The 24,659-nt window shown below is 42.8% G+C and overlaps 1 protein-coding gene across 2 annotated transcripts in view; it reads right to left on the reverse strand.

The window, feature by feature from the left end:
• The window catches only part of prag1 (PEAK1 related, kinase-activating pseudokinase 1), a 21,598-nt gene extending 592 nt beyond the window's left edge, over nt 1-21,006 (reverse strand). The window contains exons 1-7 of one of the 2 annotated variants that reach the window (XM_086054041.1): nt 20,725-21,006; nt 14,906-15,246; nt 13,168-14,834; nt 7,918-8,063; nt 4,238-5,004; nt 2,076-2,777; nt 1-1,348 (exon numbers count right to left, since the gene is read on the reverse strand). The exon at nt 1-1,348 is cut by the window's left edge and continues 592 nt beyond it. In XM_086054041.1, the coding sequence (XP_085910167.1) occupies nt 920-1,348; nt 2,076-2,777; nt 4,238-5,004; nt 7,918-8,063; nt 13,168-14,834; nt 14,906-15,169 (3,975 nt within the window). In that variant the 5' untranslated portion in view covers nt 15,170-15,246; nt 20,725-21,006 and the 3' untranslated portion in view covers nt 1-919. Of the gene's footprint in view, nt 1,349-2,075; nt 2,778-4,237; nt 5,005-7,917; nt 8,064-13,167; nt 14,835-14,905; nt 15,381-20,724 lie in introns of those variants that run through there. The other variant, XM_086054040.1, reaches the window with a different exon arrangement.
• Nucleotides 21,007-24,659: the final 3,653 nt, after the last annotated feature.

A 24,659-nucleotide genomic window follows, 5' to 3' on the forward strand; every position in this document is an offset into this window, starting at 1 on the left:
AGCGTCAAACATTATGAATAGTAGCTAATGGGACAATACCTACTTACATTTCTTTCCAAGAAGTCTTAGGGCCACCCAGAAAAAAAAAAAAAATACAATGCGTTTACAGGCAAAAGGTTTTATATTTTTTAGATTCCTTTTATGAGGAATTTTTTTTTTTTGATGAATAAAAGTTCCATAATTTGTAGCTTTGTTGTAAATTTACAAGTCGTTTATTTATCTCCAAAATAGTATATTGTCAAGACAAAAAGCAGTGATTACTTGATTAAAACCATAATTTTAGACTAGTTGAGTTTTCGAGGTAAACAGACTTTTATTGACTTTTTTTAGATTGAAGTGGTAATTTCTTGAGTAAAGAAGCTGTATATTTTCCAGAGGAAAAAAAAGCCCATCTACAGACTACGGTATTTTTTTGGGGGGTGGGGCATTATTTACTCCAAGATTTTTGCTATTTGAGGCAGGACTCCCTCCCTATCCTGTATACAACAAATTTACAAATGTATTCTCATAAGATTACAATTTAAGTATGTAAGTGTCATTTTCTTTTCTTTTTAGTTTAGCCCTAATACTCCTTTAGAAATTTCAACCATATGAGTTTGAAAAAGAGTGGCAGGATAAAAGTTCCAAAATGGACGGTCGGTAACACTAACAAAAGACTTGCGTTCGCAGTTGTCTGCTTTTGAAGTAGAAGAAAAGCACCACACAATCTGGACATTTGCCACACTTCAAGACAAATGTAAAGGGACACACGTCCGATTAAAAAAAAAAAAAAAGAAAAAAGTTATTGAACGCAAGCAGGGACCAAGGACAGAACCTTGGGGGACTCCACTTTGGGACATTTTGGGGCCATGTGTCCCAATACCTTTGTCCAAACAGTGTATGACATCATCCGTCAGGTTCACACAGCACCTGTGCTCCATCACTTGAGCGAATAGAGCAGCTCGGCGGTGTGACAAAGCGCCAGAGGATGCGCTGAGGAGAAGTACTGGCAGCACAGCCAGTCCTCCAGTTCGGCGTTGCGCTCGGGTTCCAGCGACCGCTCGGCGAACTTCATCATGAGCAGCGCCCGCTTCACGTCCAGCCAGTTGAGGAGGCCCTCGTGCCGGGCGCCGTCTGGCCCCGTGCCACCACCATGCCTTTCCCACTGCTGATCCATCAGGTCTTTCCTGGGCCCCCACAGGAGGCTCTGCAGGACACGCTTAGCATCCTGGATGTGGATGCGCTTGATGGGGTCCGGTTGGAGCAGGAGCCGAGCCAGTCTCTGGAGGCCGGCGGAGTACAACGACACGGCCGGAATGGTCGGCAAGTCCTCACAGCGGTAGTCCTGCTCCTTCAGGGCCGGACTCACCTCCAAGAGGAAAAACAAACAAATATTTACACTTAGAGAGTGAAATCAGAATCGTATAACTGGAAAGAACATTTGTTTTTTTCCCCATTAAACTTAATTTCTAGAAAAAACGACTACTTTGTAGTTTAAAAACTCCTATTTATGATGTAAGCATTAATTTACAATAAAAAATTGGGTACACATTTTTTCCAAGTTATAATTTGGGGGAAAAATATTGTCTTAAGTTGCAATTTTATGAGAATAAAATCAACAAATAAGTAGTTTGTATATCCAATGAAGGTTGTTGTGATTTTATAAGAAAAAAACTTTTAAGTAAAATAAATTTTACTTTTGTAAAATTTTACATTTTCTAGAGAAAAAATCCTGTATTTTCTCAGTTTAAGGCACCAATTTTCAAGAAAAAAAAATGCATGCATTTTCAAGTATATAAATTCTTTATGTGTATTTCGGGGGAACATTTTTCTACATTTGCAAAAATAAAGTACCGGTATTTGATAAGTCGTATATTTTTTTAGAAAAACGTGTTGGATATTTTTGAGAACTAATCATTTTAAAATTAAAAAATGTGTATTTTTTTTCTTTTAAAACATGTAAATATCATGTCATGATTTTTCATGAAAAAAGTTTCCTTCAGGCGTGTCATCGTCTATTTCCAAAATAAAGAGTTGTACATTTTGGAGGCAAAAGTAAATATTGTCAGCGATAGTTATGTTCCTTAAGGGCTCACCTCAAAGGGGTTAGGCTGGTGGAGGAGCTCGTAGATGAGGATGCCCGTCTGGAACTCGTCAAATTTGCGGTATTGGGCGGCGGACACGATCTCAGGCGCCAGTCGAGCGTGGTCCCGCTTGACGCGAGGGTCCACACTAGCAGACGCGGCGTCTTCGGCGGACCGACGCTTGGCCTTGGCGAAGTTACTGATGAGAAGGCGAGGGAGGTGACGCTGACTAAAAGCTCCGCTCGTCTCCGTCTGCTGGGAGGGCGGTGATGACAACGGGGTCGGCGGGTGAGGAACCAGGAGGAGGTTTTCCAGGCACAGGTGGCGGTGTGTCACGCCGTGTTCCTTCAGGTGCTCCAGGCCGTGGCACAGCTGGAGCAGCAGGAAGCAGACGCGCCGCTCATACACCTCCGGCTGGCTTTTGTGGAAGGCCTCGAACTCACGAGCAAAGTCGGCCGCCGTCTGCCGGGGGATCTCGGGCGCTATGACCACCACCTGTTCGCGCTCCGCCTGCTGGCCGCGGGGCTTGGGTGAGGACGCCGGCGACGCTGATGACGCTGCCGCCGCCAGGTCGGGGGGGAGCATGCTCTGGGGGACGCACGCCAGGAAGTGGCCGCAGTCCTGTTGGAGGTTGAAGTGCAGGGGCATAGTCTGCTGCACCGACAGGCCATACAGGTGGCCCTGCTTGGCCTCCGCAGACGGACTCTTGCAGATCTGGGAAGGAATCGAGGAGAGGAAGAAGAAAAAAGGAACGGGAGGTTTCCAAAAGGGAGGGGAGCCAAGACACACGAGATAGGAATTCTTATTAGCAAAGTTTCAAGGTCAATGCCGATTTAGTTCCTGTTCAAGTGAAATCAATGTGGTCGATGCAAATCTTAACATAATCTTCAATTTGAGTTTATACCTTGGGGACTTTACACAATTCTGGTCCCTGAAAAATATACCAAGCAAAGGATCACCACAAACTATCCCATTTGCAAAAGTAGGGTACACACATATTGACAATCAGGCCGAATTTGAATATTCTCCCTCCCTTGCAAGTTATGACATCAAAGGCCCAATTGACAGATGTCTCTGAAAGATTCTCCTGTGGGGTGGAGCAGTGGAGGGCATTTTACTAGACACACAGAACGTAAGGATCGCAGGACTCTAAAAAGAATGAGGACGGACGGGGTCGGAGAAAGTTAATTTTTATGAATAAGGACAGAGGAACGATGACGAAAGGGTGCCCAGGTCGCGCATGGAGGACGGACCGGCAAAATCTGGAAGAGTGCCCATCTCTGACAAACAGATTTGACCACGAAAGCAGGCTTCAGACAATCTGACCTAATCTGAGCCTTTCCGCCAGTTCCGATCAAAGTTAGCCAAAGCCCGATTGGTGGATGTCTCTTAAAATTGAGTGTTTATTCTATCATGTGGGGTTTGTTGTGTGTAATTATTCTCTTCCAAATTCACAGACTTGAGTTTTTAGCCATCACAGGAGGACTTTTTTTTTTTTAATTCTGGAACCTGAAAAAAAAAACCAAAAGTGCAGTACACAACAACAATCAGGATAAATGTGAGTGTTTTCTCCTCTTGCGATCTAAGTTAGCTAAACTTTAGGACCGAATGTCAGATGTCTCTCAAAGATTATCCTCAGCGATTATCATGTGTGGGATTTGTTACGTGTTTTTCTTCCCCTCCCCAATCTGCTTGGAAAAGCACCAATGCCTACAATCGTAAAACTTCGATATTTAGGTGAGTGGTCTCCACAGAGTTCGGCCGAGCCGTGGACCCAAGTTTTAGTCATCACGGAAGGATTGGCACCTCTATTAAATGTCTCAGGAAGCGGTAGAGTCAGACAACATGAGGAGTTGGACCGTCTTTTGAGAATTTATCTGATTGTAAATTCCAATAGATGACGAACGAGTGAGCCTACGGGCATCCAGGCCGCAGCTTCAAATACTGTACAAAGAGCCACAAACAACTGAGTACACGCCCCTTCTCCAGTTGTGTTTACTTTGGAGCCATGTTGTGCACCCTAGAGGGACCAACCCATTCGAAGAACAAACAAAACCCGCGGCCGATTTCGATCTGCAGACCATTCTTAGCCTGAAAAACCCCAACTAAGCAACGGTTCGCCTAAATTACCCTCAGCCGCAAGACAAAAACGAAACGACTATTTGTGTATTTACCTTCACGGCGTAGGAGTTGCTGGGGTCGGAAGCACAGGCGGCGGAATAGTAGACGGCGTCGCCGGCGTTGCAACTGGGCTTGTTGGACGTGAGCCTGAACAATGACCAGTTGCTCTCCTCGAACCTCAGCCGCTTCCTCTGTGAGCCCGTGAAGTGCTCCTCGCATTTGAGAGCCAAGCGGCGCAGCGACTCCGCATACAGGCCGCCCAGCTTGGAGTACACGCCCTCCCGGCTGTCCATGTTGCTCAGGAGGGTGTGCAGCTGCAAACTGGAGCCCAGGTTGGGCGTCGGCCCCGCTTCGGAGGCCGAAAAGGTGGCGCTGAGCTGAGGGGAGGAGGAGCAGGTGATACTACTTCGGCAGTGGACACCTAAACGACCATGACTCTTAAAAGGCTCGTCTAAAGTCCGGGATCTGGAGGGTCGGCCCAGTGGGGCGTGACAGCGCTCCAGATACTCATTGGAGGAGAAAATTGGTCTCGGGTCGACAGGACTGGACGGTAAACTAGCCCGGCAGCTGGAATCGTTGGGCCGGCACACGTTGTTTTCCGACCCGGCGAACGGCAGGCGTGGGTAAGCTCGGACGAAGGCTTTGGAAGTGGCACTGTCGGGGGCCGACGCGGTGCGGTTGACCATCTTCTTCTCCGGCAGCGGAGGCGGCTGGTTGGCCGTGACGCTAAAAGTTGGAGGGCGCGGGGAACCGGGCGCCGCCGCCACTGGACTTCTCAGGAACGGAGAGGAGCAGGACAACCGCGATCCGTCCCGAGAACCTGAGGAGAGATGGGAGATTACGCTAAGCAAGTCAAGCGTCTGTAGGATTCGGACATCCGGCTCGTGACAGACTTCGGTTTTCTTCCGACTAATCTCGGTTCAAATCTCCTTGCCTCTTGCCTGTAACCGAGCTGGAAACGTCCACAGTCCCGGACTCATACTGAAATTCCAAACTCCGTCTTCCATCCACGCTTGAGACATTCGCAAATTGAGACAATGCGGTGACTTTTAGCGCCAGAGGAAACAGATACTGAGATAATTGTGTGGTGCGGCCTCCAGTAACTTCGAGGAGGATGTAGCCAATCCCTTTTTCCCCCCTTGTTATCGTACCCCATAATTATCTCTTCAAACAACACTGGAAGCCAGGAAGTCACAGCAATCGCAAGAGACTTTTTCATCCAAAAAACATGGGCGACATGCTGCTTGTTCCCTGTCTCAGGTCTTTCGAGAGGAAATAAAAACGTTTTTTCGGTGGTTGGTCTCAGTCACAACACGGTGTGAAAGAGGAAGAGATAAGATGACAGACAGCCGCAATAAAACCTTGGGAGTTCCTCTCCTTGTCTGTGTGCAGGTTTACTCTGGACAAAGTGAATCAGAATAGTCAAACAGCAGCAACACTTCTGCATTCACACATAAACACCTAGCAAACGTAGCAAAACGTAGCAAACGTAGCAAAAGTAGTTCACATATACAGTGTCATCTCGGTAAACGATTGCCACAAAATATCTACATTAAAGTGCAACTCAAATTTAGAGGCAAAACTTCCTGTTAAATTATAAATGTTTTCTTCATCTGATATTGCTTACTTAAGTACTTATTCAACAAAATATATTTAAAAAAATCGCCTCTACTTGCCTATCGGGGCCACAATACTTATGTCATTAGAGATTCGAAGTTGCTAGAATCTGACGTCCCTCATCCAGTCGCCAGTGCATCTCGTAAGAGTCCCGACTAAAACTAAATCACTGTTTTGTTGGTTCCATGATGTTACCATGAGTTATTCTGTAATTTCAAAAGATATAAATATATATATATATAAAACCCAAGATTTTTCTTCACAATAATATGTTCTCCGCAGCCCCACTAGTTTAAACATGTCATTCAGCTCGATATTATTTGTGGAATATGATTTAAGCAGAAAAATCCCCCCGTTTTTAGCCATTTTCTGTCAACTGAAAATGACATCACAGTTGTTCAGGGCTCAAATAATGACCAATCATGGCTCAGCCTCAGAAAACAGGTGAGCCGTAATTGGTCGTTACCTGAGCAACTGTGATGTCATTTTCAGTCGACACAAAAGACAAAATGTGCGCCCCCTGAAATGGCTAAAAACGGATGAATTTTACTGCTGAAAGTGGAAGTCAACTCAAATGTTTTATTTCTAAAAAATATGTTCTATGCATGCCCACTAGTTGAACCACATCATTGTGATTAATATTGCGTTTGTGGGATATGAGTTAAGCATCAAAATCCACCTGTTTTTAGACATCTCAGGGGGCGGCCATTTTGTCACTTCTGTCGACTGAATATGACATCACCGTTCCTCAGGACTCAGATAACAACCAATCTTGGCTCAGGTTCAGAAAACAGGTGAGCTGTTACTTATTGTAGAGAATTTCTTTGGCCTGACTTCCGCTTTAAGCAACTTTTCACATTGCCGTCCAATCTCAAACTACAAAAGGCTTCCACTTCCGCTTCAACACAACATGCGTATATATGTCTGACCTCCTTCTTCCTCATTACAATTCTAAACAGTACACTTCTTTGCTATCGGTTTAACCACAAAAGCAAAGATGACCACGTAGTTTCTGTTTAATAGCCACTTTTTACCATTGCATTAGCTTTACTCTCCTTCAGGTTGGAGCTTTAAGCTTTTCACTTCAAAATAGTACAATGAGGATACTGCGGAAACCATGGAACGCGTTGGCTGTAATGAGACACCGTAATTTGTATTTACTTATCAATAAATGTTATATTTGTCAAATTTTACAATGGCCTCTTTCATACTGATCCTGCAAATAAAAAACAAAAATGGCGCTTTTGCTCAGAAGATATGGCATTAATATACAAGTTCATGTTCATGCAGCTGCTGCAGCTTTAGGATAGCGACAAATGCTTTTAACACAACGTTTGAGGAGGTCTGGATGTTCAAGTTCACATCCTGGTTGCGGCCCCTTACACAGATCCGATCGGCTGTATCGGATCGGCAGATGTTTTGCATTTTATACAAAATCGGTGATTGCAGATATTTAGCATTTTATACAAAATCGGTTGTAATGCGGCATTGATCGATCCGCAAAATAAGACATAACAACAAACACAGTCTTGTTGACTCCAGGGACGCTCTGTGCTGCTGTCATTAATAAACCAAGGTTTCTCAGATTAAACAGTCCGATTTTTTTCCATTTTTCCCAGTATTTTCCAAAATTATTTTTTTTGTGTGTGTGTGTGCGTGTAGTGGAGGGGGGTAGTGGTTTCCCACCATTCTCCATGTATTGAACATTTAACAGTGTTTTGGGGAGAATTTTTAGGGTTTAATTATTTTTTTCCAAATGCATTTCAATGGACATGAATTTTACGCAAATTTTGTCTTTTTGTGAACCTGACCATGGCCATTCCCCCACAAATAGCAGGGGTCAACTGTAAACCACTTAATGAACAAGTTTTTCAAATAGACTGGACAGATTGGTTCATCTTCTCGGATCGGTGATTGTTTTTTTTTTTTTAAACTCGAGGATCAGTGATGGGCTCCAAAATCCTGATCCAGGAAAGCCTACAGCACCTCACATACAGAAGATTTTCTGCCTCTGATACTGCTTTGGAAGTGAAAATAAGACCTCGCAGTATCTGCTTCTACCAATAGTAATCGGTACTGCAGAGTGGAAAGGCGGCATTGGATCAAAGCGACTCACCAGCATCAGCAGTCAGACTGTCGGTGGAGGCAGTTGGCAGGCCGGCGCTGCCCAGGTCTCGAGGGGATGTGGCGGGACTCTCCAGCGAGCCGAGCTGGACGCAGCGGTTCAGTTCCATGTTGCTGCTGCTCAAGTGACCGGACACTCTGTAGTAAAGACAGACAAGGAGAGGGCTCAAAAACACACCCTAAAACATATTCAATTGTTGCATATTCACTTCCTCATTTGGTACAATACAACCGCAATCCTCAGACTTCCTACTGTTGCTTCTGAAAGCAGCGCACGCGCTGACTTTCCAATCAAGGCGACCAATTAAGGGGAGTGACAGCCACTCACTTGTCTAATCAGTGGCGCTAATGGCTCGGGCAAACAGCCTTCTGTCCCACTCCTCTTTTGCCTCCATTAATCTCACGGCCTTTGGCTTCAATTCTGCCATAAATCAGCGGACGACAAAGGGGAAAGTGAAAACGCGCGTTTCTCAAAGGTTTTCTGCTGTCATTTTCGACACCAAAGAAACCGCCGCGAAAGGCGGAGTAACGCGGAGGCATGTCCGCGCACGTCTGCGGACAATGTCTTTCCAAAACACGAGATTTTCTATGCAGAAAGAATGTCTAACGTCGCCCGTTAGCCGTGGGAGGACGAGCGTGGCCCTACAAGTCTACTACAAGACTTTTGATTTGTTTTTAACACTTTCAAATAATAGGATGTCGTATAAAATGTCACAAAACGGTGACAAAATAATAATATTTGCGTTACAGTGACTGGGGAGTGTTTTGTTACTCAACCGCGTGTCTATAAGGATCAAAATATTTACATTTACTAAATAAATGTTATTCAATTATATTTTGAATTATTATTCTGTCATTCCTAGTTATCATTATTGTCTAAAAATGTGGGATTTTTTTAAAAATTACATAAACCCGGGCTCCAGACTGCCCCTAAAATTTGAGAGTGCAGTAAAATTTTCATCTGCCTTTACATGTGTGACCAGTAAAATTTCAGAATTTTAGTTTTTTAATTATTGTCGAATATTTTTGGTTGCTGAAAAACTTCTGTCCCATAATTCATCCCATTTAACAGTAATATAGTGAAAATGAGTTCAAAGGTTAATATTAACTTTGCAAGTCAGTTCACATTGCGCGCCCCTAAAATTTCACTTCAGCTGCTGTGCTCCTCATTTTAAAAAAATGTTGTCTGGATCCTTGGAGATGTGTTTTTATAACACATGTCAAATGAATTATTTAATGGATTTTTTCTTCATTTTCCAAAAGATAAATATTGATAATTAATAAAATATAGTTGTAAAACAAGGTACAAATTTGTAAAAATCAGGCGATAATTATGGCATGACGTCAATGCGGTGTTGATATATTTGATATGCTGGCAACATCACGTTTTTTCATGATACCTAATATCGTATGCAACATAAAACAGAACAAGGTTCCAATTAAGGATACAAAAGTTAATGACAGATTACAGGTGTTAAAATAAATCATTTAAAAAAAAAAAAAAAAAAAAAAAAAAGACCATTCTAAGACTACAAACTACAAGGCATGTCGTCACGCAAAACCGCACAATTCACCCGGATGTTTGTCCCACTTATTTTTGGGATGGCCGCTTTTAGCCCAAACAGCACTTAATCAACATCCTAATTGCACATTTCCTCTTAACAGATACCAACACTTCCTTTTGCTATAAAAAGACACCACACAAGCTTGTCATTTACAATTCCATGACCGCACTGACCCGGCTTTACACTGTACACAAGCATTTAGCAGTAAATGACATTACTTACAGTCGCACTGTGGAACAGTGTCAAGATATGAACGGAAGACATGAAACATGAAACTGCTGTGCAACACCGAAGAAGGAGGCGTGTGTGTGTGCGTGTGAGAGGTTATTGCGCCTAACACATTAAATAATGACACATTTTATGGGATTTGAGCAAGGTGGAGCTTGGCAAGATTTCGGGCTGACTCAGAATTTCGGAGGAGAGCCTCAATGTGACGCAACACCTTGATACAAACGTGCAAGCGTTGTAAAGATCATCAGTATCGGTTGCTACAGTGGATGTTCTTCTGGAAAACTTTGGAGCTATATGACCTCGGGGTGCTTTGATTTTCAGACTTCTACTGGTGCTTCTTTTGGTTAAGTGTCACAAAAAAGCAAAAACAAAAGCTAAGCTAGTTTAAACTTTGATCCTCATTAAGGATTATGAATTCTCGCAAGATTTGTTCAAGCTTTAAATGATGTCGAAGAGTTTGAACTCAAGTATCGTGTGACTATAGTTGTGTACTTTTTTGCAAAATGATGGTAAAGTTCAGAATTTGTCCATGGGAAATGTCACCAAGAATCCCCAAGAAAAGGCTAAACACAATTTGCCTTTTAATGCTTGTGAATTTGAAGTAGTTTTCCACAAAAATGTTGGGTTTACGAATTCGACAAATTCGAGAGCTTTCAACGTTTGAGGTGCCACTGCTCTTCCTCTTGGCGTAAATTTTTAAAAAGCCGAGGAAAACGCTCACTTAATTGATGTTCAAATTGCCGAATTTTGCGTGACTTTACCCAGAAAATCACGCCTCTGTCCGTAGAATTCTTAACTGTACGACGCTTTGACAAGAAAGATATTGTCCAAATGAACACCTCTCATTACACCTCTCGTGTTGGATTTCACGGAAGCATGCAGGTAGGTCTTCATAGACAATTCAAGCATCTTCCCAAAACCAGGAGACAAAAGCTTCCTACCTCATAGTGAAGAGTCCAGACTGGCAGGCTCCACCCCCTCAAAACAAACAACAAGCTTCAGGATCAGCCTGGTGGCTCTCTACATAAAATGTAACCCAAACCTGGCACCGCCCGGGTCCTAGCTGTATTTAAAGTTCCCAAATTAAGCGCTGCTCTATGCTGAGCGCTCACATGGCGAGTGACGAATGCCTGATCTATTAATTCTACTTCTATTGATGGACACTGTCACTGCCAGAGTGGGACAGTTTGGGTGTTGCCCCGGGCAACAATCTGTTCAGCAGAGCCCCCTCCCTTTGGCTATCTCCAGCTGACCAGCTGACTCGCTCTTGAAGTCTTTTACGATCATCGACACTCATGCACGTAGTGCGCACGATGCATGCACACACACCTGCGCACGACTTGTAGTGTGACGCAAGGGCTAAAGCGATGCTAAAATGTTTATTTTGTTAAAAAGTGATTTTTTTTTTTACAGTGGAATCAAAGCCCCATTTCCGGAACCATCTGTGGCTTTTAAATGATTCAACACATCATCATGCGTCATGGGGCACATGAAAACGCGTCAACTTGTTGGGTAAACACTTTGAAAAATCCTCAGAGAAACACTGAAAAAAAAAAAACTGAAATGGCACAACCAATAGAGGCCAGATGATCAGGCGAGCATCGCGCTAGCAAGTGTTTTTTTTTTTTATAGTACTGACAAAAGTTGTTGTTGGCTGATTGACACTTGCGCTGTGAAATGATAAGGATATGATCCCAATATTAGTGTTTTATTTCCACTCCACTTAAACATACTCTATGGTGAATTATTAAAACACAATAATTGTGGTCCACCATTTCAGCTTTGATTACGATGTGCACGTCATTCGTGTCATCCGTTTTAACAAATTACTTTTTTTTTTTACTCATTTACACATCACGCCAATTTTCAATAACTTTCACACCGATTCTCCAATATTTTCAGGCTCCAAAACACCACTGTCGTGTAAACAAACTGACAAAGATGACACTGTTTTTAAATAAATCTGTTTTCAGGTAAAAACAACAGTAAAAATTCTCACAAACAAGAAGGAGCTGTATTCCAATAATGTTGTTGTTTATAAATTGCAAAGCGGGCAAGTAGCCTTGCGTGTGTAGAGTTAATAAGCAGCTAAAATGATGTAAATTAATACTTTAAAATAAGTGGAACAAAAGAATCCTCACTCTGTTCTGTGATGCTAATTTCAAAAGATGATTTAATTTTTTTTTAAACTTCGTCAGCTCAGTTGAGCTCCAAATTCGGAGACTTTAATAGCATTCCAATTTGGAAGGTGCCACTCCCAACTGTTTATCACTATCCCCTCTTTTTAATAGTTCAGTCTATGAAGCTGCAGTCAAAACAAAGGTCACCATTTAACAGTGCATTAATTCGAATTAAAAAAAACAACTCACACAAGCATGAATAGAACAAGGCGCGCATTGAGGAGGGATGCCCCAACTGTTTGAATGGAGACAAAATAAAGCTGCATAGTCAGTGTCGCACAGTTGACAGCAGTCAGGTACTATATATGCGACACCAACACTATAGCACATCCTATCAACGAGTAAGTGCCTGCCGCGAGCGCTAAATTATGTAGTATTATGTCAGAGCGGTGTCACATATGAATTACAGTGCCATTAATGCAAAGTCACATGTAGGAACAGTGAAGGACAGATATGTCAATTTGCATGATGAATGGGACAGTTCACGTAGGACTGCACTTGGCTTACAGCAAGTTTACAGTACAGCAGGATGTCATTCACCCCCCCCCCCCTTCCCCAACTGAAGGGGTGTCCAATTTGGAACCGGGATTGATTCACTGACAACGACCATACTAGTCTGAGAACACCGATTTCGTCTAATGTTGGAAGCAAAGCAAGATCAAGATCTGGATGATACAGTAATTTTACCTACCTCTGTGGGTAAATGCTTGACGCTCGATTCCCTGATACAAGTGGAAAGTGGTGGCTATATATATATATATATATATATATATATATATATATATATATATATATATATATTACAACTAATTAATCGCAAAATTGTCCATAATTAATCGTGATTAATCGTACTTTTCAACTTTTTACAAAGCTTGGAACCGGTATTTGCTTCAGAAAAATCTTGGAATTAATATGGAAAACAATTAAAAGTATATTCTGATTCAAAGACTGTTCTAAAAGCTTTCTTTGATCCTTGAATGTGATTCTTTTCCTGCTAAATAAAATTGTTGAACGGTACACCAAAGAGGTACAACTAATATGGTATTTGAATTTGGCTTTGCAAAGTGCGCACATTATTTTGAGCCACCGAGTAACTTTTTCAAAGTAAAACTACATCAAAGTCAGTCTTTGTGACAGTGAAGTCTCTTCTAACTTCGGCTACCTAGGGCACTGGAAAAGGTGCAGCTTTCAGCCTAATGTTCTTTACCGCTTCTGCAGTGGAACAGCGAGCATAATGCAATAGAATGTTTCGAGGTTCGTTCTTACCTGTGCTGTTTCTTGGGTGGAGGCGGTGGAGGTGGTTGATTGGCCTCATGGCTGGCTGATCCCTGCCTCCCTCTTGCCAGAGGCTCTGTTGAGCTCTCATGTTGCTTGGCCGGCATCCTCTTGCTCTGCTTGGCCTCCTCCGCTGCGAAGGCACCCTCACTGTCCCCCTGACAGGCACCATTGTTGGGCAGGGGCGGGGGGACCGTGCCTGGCTCTGTCATCAGAGGGGGGCCGCTCGGGGCCTTGTTGCAGACTCTGGACTCCTTCCAAACAGCAGCGCCATTGACCGGGCCTGTCACACGAGATGTTGTCCGGGGATTAGTAGTCAGCGTCTTCTTTTCAGCCTCTTTCCGCTCCCTCTCCTCCTCCTCCTCTTCCTCATCAATACGACAGTTCCAGGCGGAGCTGAGCTGGTGGTGCTTGTGCCGGCGCTCGGACGCTGCCGGGCTGTGGTTTTCCGGCTGGACCTTCAGGAGTCCCTCTTTGGGAGAGACCAGGAAAAGCATGGAGAGTTCAGGGAGGGGAACTGGAGATGATAAGGACGGAGAGAGGCTCGATGCGCTCAGCCTGGGAAGGTCCGGAAGTGGAACGGGCGAGGAGATGGATGGCGAGAGGCTGGATGTGCCCAGTTTGGGGGAGCGGGTGGTCCTTTTTGGTGGAATGGGAGGGCTAGATTGTGGCCTGGGGTGTAGCGAGGGAACGAGGCTGGGCTCTGTAACCAAGGAGGGGGCACTGCGGCTGGGGCTGGGCCAGCGGAAGGCGGTGCTGCTGGGCTCCTTGTGTGCTGTGGGGCTAAAGTGGCACTGGGTGCTGACGGCTGAATCGGGGCTGCTCAGGTAGAACGTCCTGTTGTTCACCTCCGTGTGAGCAGCCATGACAGTGATGGTTGTCTGCTGGCCTTCTCCCGAGAGTTCGGAGCTGTTAGTCTGGTCTGGGGAAGCCAGATGGTTTTGCGTCCTGCGCTTTTTCTTGGCGCTCTCTGCGTAAATGGGCTCCGAGTCTGGACCCATGGGGGAACCGGGCGCCGAGTTACCCGTCGCTCGGGGGCTTTGAGGGCACCCGACAGAACCCTCGGTCGCAGGCAGTGAATCCGTGCTGCTACCGAAGGAGGAGGAGGACGAGTCTAATGGGCTGTTTTGTTTGGACAGGACCGGAGGAGAGTGGACGGAAGGCTGGCTGTTATTTAGAGTGTCCAGAGATAAAGCTGAGGTTAAGGAAGTGGCAGAAGTGCTGGATGTCTTGGCTGTTAGCACAGCAGTGCTCCTATAGCTGATGCCATTTTTGTAGGATTTTGCAGGACTAGTCGGACCAGTTTCCACAGGAAAAGGTATGTCCACGGAATTCTGATGCAAAAAATTTGCTCTCCTCACTGCACTACCGGGGTTCGAAGCGCTGATGGCTCTGGGGCAGGCGGTACTATTCTGCTGCCTACATGTGTCTTCATTGACATTGTGAGGATTTTTACCTTCATCTTGAGTGACCAACACGTTGCTAATGATCATGGAGTCTTTGGACAAGGAAGAAAAGCAAAAGTCAGTCTTGGTGGGCGGACTTTGAAGAGTTGAATCTCTAAGGCTCTTATTACAGTTACTACTATCAATGTAAAGGGAGGATAGATCCAGGATCTTCGTCAGGCCCAAACGCTCCACTGGGCTCTTTGTGTTCTTCTGTCACACAAAAACAAACGGTAAAGTACACAAACATACAGTATGACGGACAACCAGTTCAAGAAAGTCACCTGCTCTATGTTCATGTTGACATCCGCCATCGAGTCGCCTGTGTCCAGGCTCATCATGGTGGGCTTGACGGCGATGGTGGGTTTGCTGTAGGGTGAAGGTGCCGTCACTGCGTCGCCGTCATCACCTCCGCCCTTCGGACATGCGGCGGCGGGCGCGGCGCCTGCCGTGCGGCCTGCTGTCTTGTGCGCGCCGAGATGGTGGAAGCAGTTCTTGCAGGAGCCCGGTTTCCACACGTGTTCTGCAAAGTCGCCGCACACTGACATCTTCGGCTTCGCTCGATCAGCGGAAGGTCAGAAGTGGCGGTGGAGCGTTGCGGCACAGACGGGACACGCTCTCATGGCTGCCATGGTTGTGGTGGATTAGCGGGGACAGGGAAAAAGTCATGAGTTTAAAATAGGTCGTATATATTTTGCTCGGCCAACAAGTACAATCATGTCTTCTACTTCTTCCAAGCAACACAGCTACTTTTTGAGCAAAGGATCAAAGCTCTACTTTTGCTTTACGATGGTGATATATAAAGTATGACGTGTCACGTCAAAGTCTGTCATTTAGTCTTACAAATTTTATTTCATTTTTATTTATATATGATGCAAGTTAGTCTAATGTAATATATTAAAAACTGTATGGTTTCAACTGAAAATGGATACAAATTAGAGATAGAGGGATATGCTTTTTTTCAGGTCCGATACCGATTATTAGTAGTCAAGGAGGCCGATAGCCGATATTTAGAGCCGATATTCATTTTCAGTGAAAAGGAAAATATTGGCATCAAAATCTAAAGAAAATTTACTCTTAACGTTGTTGTAACGTCTTTTAGCATGTTTATTGAACATTTTTAAAAAAATCATTATTACAAGAATTTTTTGACAGTATACATCTCTCTCTATAAAATTCCAACAAAAAGTTCAGGGATCACCCAGGATTGTCAGCATCTCTTAAAAAGGATAAAGAAAAACTTAAACAATAGCTATATGTAGTTTTCTACAGAAAATTTCAAAATGACAGAAATGTTAAACTTTTGCATATCTTTGTTTTGAGTTACACAGTTTTAAATTGATTTATTATCGGCCAGCGTAGTTTTAAAAAAGGCTGGTGCCGATATTCGTCAAAAAGTCAAATATTCGTGTAGATTATCGGTCTATCCCTAATACAAATTGTTTTGTGATTACAGAAAATTAAATAAACTGAAATTATTATTATTAGTATTCAATATTCAGTATAACATTTAATTTTTTTTTTTTTTTACAAACGAACAAATAAAATGGAGATAATATAATACACTACAGTATACATTTTTTTCTGAAATAATGGTGTACTTGAAATCATGTTATATAAAAATAATTTAAAATTGAACAAAAAATATGCAACAATAGATTTGTATTATACATAAAAAGATGTACACAATTTACGGGGCGAAAACAAAAAAAACAATGTGCACTTAATCATATAATCCTTATTGTAATATAATGTGTGCAGTTCCCCAGGTTTGGTTGTTTTGGCTACCAGGATTTTGTGACACAATTTTGTGGAGGTTTGGGACAATGGGTTTAGGGAGACCCAATTAAATTTGATGCAGATCCAGGCGAACTCAATAGGTAATGCATTCATCCCGTGACAAAAATTCAACAAATGCAGGAAGAGGGTATTTATGAGGGTGTGCAATTTGGTCTCGAGTGCCACTGTAACTGGAATCTGCTAGTGGAGATTAAAACAATCCATCATCTCTGCCTTCCTTTGGCTAAGGTTTAACTTCCAATGTAAAAACAGCAACAAGGGAGCCTGATCGCAGACATCCATTAGGATCTAAATGTCATCTGCGGATGTAACATAAGAAGTGCTGGCATTTCTTATTCCCATGGCCTTCTAAATTAGAGGCCACGCGCTGTCTGTTGAAGGGGAAAAAAAAACCAACCCAAAAAAAACAGAGCAAGCAAAAGAGAGATGCTTGCTGTGAACACCGGTGGCATGAAAGCCCTCCCGGGTCATCGGCAGCCCCCCAACACGCTGCAAGGAGACAGACGAGCCTCAAACATCCCGGAGGTCGGAATGTAAGGAATGTCTAAAAGGCGCAAGTCTCACCAGGGTGAATCTCACACCCTGAAGGAAAAAAAAAAAGAAAAAAAGATAAACCTCCTCCTCTTCTAAACACACACAAGAGTCAGAGCACATGTGTGAACGTCCTTGCACAAACAAAGGCTGCCTCCTTCCTCCTGTTGAACAGGAGCGACAGCGACAGGATCAACACTACTTCACAAGGATCATTTGTTGCCTGGCATTCCTCTTTTTTTTCCCGTACTCTTCTTTAATTACCTCTCAACAAGGTGCTGCAATCAAGCCCATAAGAGCAGCTCACAAAAACACTCGCAAACACGTTCTAGAATTGTAAGAAGGCTATCCGAAGCCTCCAGAGAAAAACACAATTGTGGGCGACTTCCTGCTGAGTTTAAAAGTACAAATGAATTGATTAATGTTTACATTTGACTTTTTTCCATCTGACTCACTTGGAGTTCGCTCTGTTTGTTTCGTTGTGTTTGTGACGACAGCGAGAGCCTCGCCTCTCGAACTAGCGTAATCCGGTCCAAACCAAATGATGACTGATCAGAAGGAGGTCACATTTGATCCTGGCATTCCTTTGCTTGTGGTTTTCAAGTGTTTCGCTGTCTTCGGCTTCCCGCTATAAAAGTTGACTGGATTCAGCGTTCGTTTACGTGACAACACCACCAAAAGAAAATCTTTAACCTTGCAGTTTCCACGTGGTAATGTTGTGGCACTAAAATGACTAAAAGTGTACGCAGGCCAGGCCAGTAGTGGCAAACAACGTCGCTGAAAGAACTAAATAATGTGACTTGCACTGGAGGAAAAGCAAATAACCTCCATTTGGGAACTTAGAAATGTTAATTAGCAGAGTTATGCACAAATATTCAATCCGCTGTCATTATAACTTTGCGGAAGTTTGGGTAGTGTTGGAATGTTTTTCAGGTCTCGAGGGCATAAGCCCTTTAGATCCTTCGGTAGTTATCAGTTTGATTCAATTAGTCGGAAGATGAGATGTATATGTACATACCATCATTGTTTGTTTGGTAGCGAATGGTGTTAGCTAAAAACGTTAATTTTTTTCCATTAGTTTGATCATTTTGTTCTTATCAACGCTTTTGCTAGCTAATTAGGTTTTACAAAAACTATTGTAACACATTTGGATGTGTGTATGTATAAACCTGTGTATTTTTGTTCACTTATATATAAATTTTAGTCAGTCTCGAAAACTTCTCAATAAATTTGAATTAATGAAATTTGAATGAAAAGTTCATTGATGAAGGGTGCACAATTTGTTGTTGACCCAAATTAGAAGTGTTGAACCTTGCTTGGTGGCGGTCAACACTCATTCTGGATGAGTTCTGCAGCACTGTCACGGTGTTAGGTTAGTAGAACTGTCGTTTCACTGTCCCAGCTGGCAATCAAAGAGAATCGCCGGAGAACATTTTTGTGCTCAGTCTGCCCTTTTCCCGTCAAACAAAACCTCCCGCTACGTCTCTATTTGGGTCATTCCGCCGTCCGCCGACATGTTCAGAGATGTTTGTTTGACGACAGCTAGACCCCACGGTCGACATTCCCCACGCCTCTTCAAGCTCAAGGTCCAATATTTCTCACTTCCTCTAACGAAAAAAAAAGCTGCATAAGTTCTATCACATGGCAAAGTACAAAATGACAGAAACATGAATGTGTTCAGATGTCACCAGGAGACCAGTTTGCTAACCTGATTATTGTGAGATGCTGTCACAAAGCCCAAATGCCAAGTAATGACACAAATGTATGACAAGAATTCGAGTTGATACATTACAACGCAATTTAGCAATCCCCACACAGAATGACATTGGAGAAAATGGAATTGACAACTAATGGGGCTAATTTGTGACGTTTGAAAAGCGATATGTAAAAACCATAGCTCACTTGTTCTATTGTATCGTAATAAGACGCACAAGACGCAGCTGCATTTAGGCTAAAGCAACTTGTTGTTGTTGAATGTTTTTTTTAAATTTTTTTAATTTCATGAAAAATGCCCAAAATGCAATCATTCTATAAAAGCTCTCAAAGTTCTTCAAAATGATAGCGTTACGGTATAAAAGTGGAACTCAACCCCAAAATTTCCTTAAAGTGGGAATCAACACAAACACAAACACATTTTTTTCAAGAATGTTCCCAGCAGACCCACTAGTTGAAACACGGCATTCTGATTTATATTGCGTTTGTGCAATATGAGTTAAGCAGCAAAATCCACCCCTTTATAGCCATCCCTGGGGGCGGCCATTTTGTCACTTCTGTCGACTGAAAATGACATCACAACTGCTCAGGGCTCAGGTAACGACCAATCACGGCTCAGCTTAAGAAAACAGGTCAGCCGTGATTGGCCATTACCTGAGCCCTGAGCAGTTGTGATGTCATTTTCAGTTGGGTTGATTTCCCCTTTAACACGAAAATGTCCTCTGCACCTTCAACTAGTCTAAACATGGCATTCTGATCAATAATGCGTTTGTGGAATATGAGTTAAGCAGCAAAATCAACATGATCCACAACCAATCATTGCTCACCTGTTTTCTGAAGCGGAGTCATGATTGATCATTACCTGAGCCCTTAGTAACTGAGTAAATCACCACTAGAGGGCATTAAATTCTACACATTGGGCCTTTAAAATTTGAAAAAAAAAAAAAAAAGAACATATTAAAATATTGGAACAGAGCGCTGTAGAAGCATATACCGTAATGGCTAATGTGCGAAGCATAGCTGTCTCATACTCGGACAAAGCTTATTCAAAGGCATTTCCGTTGGCTGAGCTTCTTCACAATGTGACTTCCCCAATTAGTGGCCTGGCATGCATATCACAGCATTTGTGAATGGAGATTGTTTGTTATCAGCGTCTATCTGCGAAGTATTTCAAAAATACAAAACATTGAACAATCTCTCTATCAGTCAAACATCCTCCGAATACCCCAATAAATCAGTAAGCAGAACTATGCACAATAGCATTCGCAGTAATGCTGGTCTCTTAGTATTTACAATACTGTAATAAAGACATGCCTCATGAGTCCTCACAAATGACCCCTGACAGTCACCGTGACTCAAAAAACAGGAACCACCATTCTGATTGGGTTCTTAAAATGGGAAAACGTTGCCATATATCACTTTAGACAAGACTTATTGTGCTCCTCAGCCAACAATTAATTACTACAAACATGCTGGCTGATGAGGCGCAATAAAAAGGTAGAAGGAGCTCAAGAGCCTTATCAAGACACAACAGCTGCTCAAATTGCACTTTGGTTAGTCGTGTAGTCACTTACTGTTCTAAAAATATTTCGTTTGGAGTTCAAATTAAAATTATGGTAGGAAAAAAAATAGGATAAAACAAATGTTTACTATTATCTAAATTTGATGAGAGTTTGCTAAATATAGCCCACTGGCCGTCGGTTGCCCACCCTTTCTTAAAGGTGCAACACAAATCAGTTTGAATGGAGCGCTCACATAAATCAATTAGGTTGTCGTTTACTTTTGTTTTTACAAAAAGTGAGAAAAATACAGGTGACGTCATCAACAACCGCCCAAAAAACATAGTTGTAAAGTGTTGACGATGTTAGTACAACTTTAACCATTAAACGTGTATTATTTACGACCCATGTTGAAACAACAACAACAAAAAACGCCACACGCGTTAGTGTTTGAATAGGTTTGAAATCGGTGAAGACACTATAGTGACGTTCAACGACGTGCATTGCGTGTTTATTTACGAATTATTAGCTACATTAGCTAGAAATGACCGGAAGCTTACCTGCTCGGACTTTCTGTTTTTGCCTGGCAACAAGAAATCAATCTCGCCAAAAACCCCAAAACTAGACGAGGGACTAAAAGTCGAGTGTTCAAATCTCTCCTGGTCCTGAAGCACTGTTATATCCGTCTTCTGTCTTGTTGACTTATCCCGAAGGCGACAGGTTCTTAAGGCGTTGGGCTGCTTGTTCTTGTGGTTGCAGACGTGCACATTGCTGCTGTTTGGTTGAATGAATGTGAGCGTGCTTGCTGTGCAGAGGTGCAGCACGAATCCTCTGCAGCAACTTGGAGGGAAGGTCCAAAGGAGGGGGGAGAGGTGGGAGGAGCCCACAGCAGCCATGCTGTCTGACCACTGGTGTTTTTTTATTACCTCCACCAAGGAGGAGGTTGTGTTTTTAGGCTACCTACCTACCCTAAATGTTTATTTGGCAACGCATCAGTTTTTTGTTTTTGTTTTGGGGGGGGTTCACTTAGGATTTGTGATGGAATTGATTGTGATTTACGTAAGATACATGTAAAATAGAATGTGAAATAAAACAGATTTGGATTAGCTTTGGTGTGTTTACAATAGGTTTAATAGATACTGATGAAATTTGGTCTTTTGGATTAGTGAAGAAAAATACTTGGTCAATTTTTGAGCATGTCCTAGGTTAGATCCGGATTGATCTGGATTCAGAATCTGAATTTGGATCCGTTTTATGAAACCAAAAAAACCCATTGCTGTGAAGAAATGTGAATCGAATTTGGTATGTGTAGCGTGTACATCGTGAGTGGTTATAACTGAAAGGTGTGTATCTTCGGTATGAATCTAGATCGGATCCATATCCTTTTTTTGCAACACGGATTGCACAGGTTCTGATGAAGTTTGGTGAGTGAATGGATGTGGATACAATATAGTGACTTTTAATTTGACCCACAAATTTATAACCTTTTACCCCGATCTGATTCCAGATTCAAATAGAGGCGCGCACTCCCCTAGTGTTCTTGCTGAGACTGTTGTCCTAATAGCTACCATGTGGATGCTTTTAATGAATTGTAATACCACACATGACGAGCAGTAAAGAAAAAAAAGTCATTTGATGTGGAGGTTAGCTGGCGGTATACAGACGGGTTTTTGAAGCTGCTTCCTGCCCCTCTTTTAGACCTCCCTTGGACTACTGTTCTGCTTTGAATGTCCTGAGCCTGGTTGGACTCCTCCTGCATAGTCTACAAAAGTACCTCCACTTGAAAATCCAGCGCACAGTCTTTGCTGCTGTCACATGCAGCATGCAGCCTTATCAATAAATCACATGTAGCCGCTCATCTTTTACAACACTCACTTGAATGAAGCGAACATGGCGGGTTGGAGGCAAGCCAGGATCATGAAATATCCCCGTGACGTGTGAGGTTTTTCCCGTCCCTTTTTCCCAGCCTGCAGCTCTGCATTACAATCAGATAAACGCACAGCAATTAGTCAGCTCGGAATGGTTTCGTATTGCGTGGAAAGGCGGATTTTTACGAGCAATTTAGACCTTTGTTTTTTCGTTGCACTCGTCCCTTTTCACGGAATGGATTAATAAAAAGACATTCATCTCAAATTCAGTCTGGCGAGGAGTTGGTAGAGGGTTTTAATGCAAGCGGCAACTAATTGACTTGTAATGATGGCAGCCATTATGGAGATCACATAGACCCTTGCCCTATCGTCGCTTCAGAGGACATCCCCAGAGAATTCCCACTGGAGCGACTTAATCACGACGATTATGATTGTATTAATAGCTTGGGACAGGCATATTAACTCGCGCGTGTACGTCCTTGACTGTTTGTGTGTGTTTATCTTGGAAATTGAGAGTGCAGAAAAATGCTGCGTCCTCCATCTCGGTGTTCCTGGTAATCCTTTTGCCCGAGCCGTTACAACCTTGAATGTCTCGATTCTCCCGGGAAGCCCTCATTTGCATTTCGCCGATGGAAGATTTCCTGTTTTGCGATAAATTGTAATACTGTATGTTGCAGACTGATGTTTCAAACATGAATTTTTCACACAACCAGATACCAAAAACGCAAATCCTGATAAACTGAAACACCGCTCGATATTTTTCCGTTCTGGTATGACTTGGTTAGTTCTTGGCGTTTCCCTACATTTTTATTCCGTTTTAAACTTCACTTTGTTGTTACAATGTGCCCCAATGTTAACGGCATTTTGAAGTGCAGCTTCATCGATCCTCGTCACACGGCGTGGTGACCTCTCACCCAACGGCCAAGCGAGGAAGGTCACAGCTTTTTGTCGGGGTTAATTAACAAAGCAGGTATTGTGCTCCTTTTTCAGTCCGCTTCACTGTGTCACTTGCCATCAAGCACAGAAGGGCCCATAAAAAAAAAACCCAAAAAACCCTGAAGCATCGCGACCTGACACCAAAAAGGTATTTGTTTGGCCTGCATGTGAACGCTCAGCACTCACTTGAACTCGGACTTGTGAGGGTTTGGTTAGCGACGGTCCAGGTAAATTGTGATCTGACGGCGGTTTAAATCCATGTAATATGCATGCCAGACTTGTAGTTGGGGATGTCACACTTGACTTCCAATTTCCAGTTCTGTCATGTTTTCAGGCTCCAAAGTACACTCAAGGATAGTTTTTTTTTTAATTGATTTTTTTTCTACTGATATTATGACATTTTCTTTAGGACCTCATAAAAGGAATCAATTTCCCATTGCATTTTATTGTTATAAAATTACATTGTTCCTCATACTACTGAGACTTCATCATAAAACATATGGCTTTATTCTCGTAATATTTGATTTTATTCTCATTAAATTATGGGCTCTTGTTTGGAACATTGCAATTTCATCCCCTTAAAATTGTACATTTTTCTTCTCATAGTATTAGGACTTCTGGTGAAAATGCAAGCTTTATTCTCATAACTTGTGACTTCAAACTGAAGAGTTTCTCAAGCAATTTCTCTCTTAACAGTTGGGCTAAAAATAACACAATTTTGGGTCAAAAATGGACCGATACACAAATTGGGTCAATTTGACCCACTTTCTTGCATTGTTTTGTACAAAACAGCCAATTTTTTGGTGCTGTTTTTCACAAAACTACCCGTTTTGGGAGTTGTTTTCTGCAAAAACATCCAAGAAAGTTGGGTCGAGTTGACCCAAGTTGTGGATCGGCCCATTTTTGACATTTGAAATTGTGTTATTTTTAAACCAGCTGTTTTTAGAGTGTTTGAATTAAAAATACGGACAAACTTGTGTTTTCTGTATTTACTGCTATGGAGAGTGCAGAGCCCACCTCCCTTGGGACTTTGTTCACCACAGGTTGCCTCTTACAAAGCATGTGAAGGTGACCCTCCTCTGCCCCCTTAAACCAACCCCCCCTCCTCATGTAACCGTAGCCCTCTGAGAGCCAGACAGCAGCTCGAACCACCTTAAAGCCACCTTCACAATCCCTCCCTGTCATTCCGGGGTTGCCATGGCCGCACCTCGCATGCACAAACAATATGCACACAAACTCACCCAATTATTTTTTTTCATGGCCCACCCGGTGTCGGATGACGATATATCTCTCAGCCACCAGTGTCGCATTCCTGTAGCTGCCCGGACAAGCTCAGATTATGAAAGACACACCAAGGAATGCATTTGAACAATGTGTGGGACATTTCCATTGTTTAATCCACTAATTTTAAAAGACAATAATTAATATTAATTTCACCAAGAGTTTTTGGCCACTTGGGTTTTCTTGTTTGTACAAATTATATTAGTGGTATCAATTTGACACGTTGATACTTTATACTCCGCATCGAATGCTAAACGTGAAACTTTTCAAGTACTTGATGTTATTCCAGCCAATGCAAATGTCAACAAAATGTTTGTAGACTGTGAAGCCATACCAGCTGCCCAGTTTGTGATTAGCTGCATGTTTTTGGCGCCCCCAATCACCTCGCCGACCCGTTGGTCCGACCAGCC

This window comes from Filicampus tigris, chromosome 15 (genome assembly GCF_054856515.1).
Source record: "Filicampus tigris isolate MCC_2025a chromosome 15, RoL_Ftig_1.0, whole genome shotgun sequence".
In the NCBI taxonomy this organism is placed as follows: Eukaryota; Metazoa; Chordata; class Actinopteri; order Syngnathiformes; family Syngnathidae; genus Filicampus; species Filicampus tigris.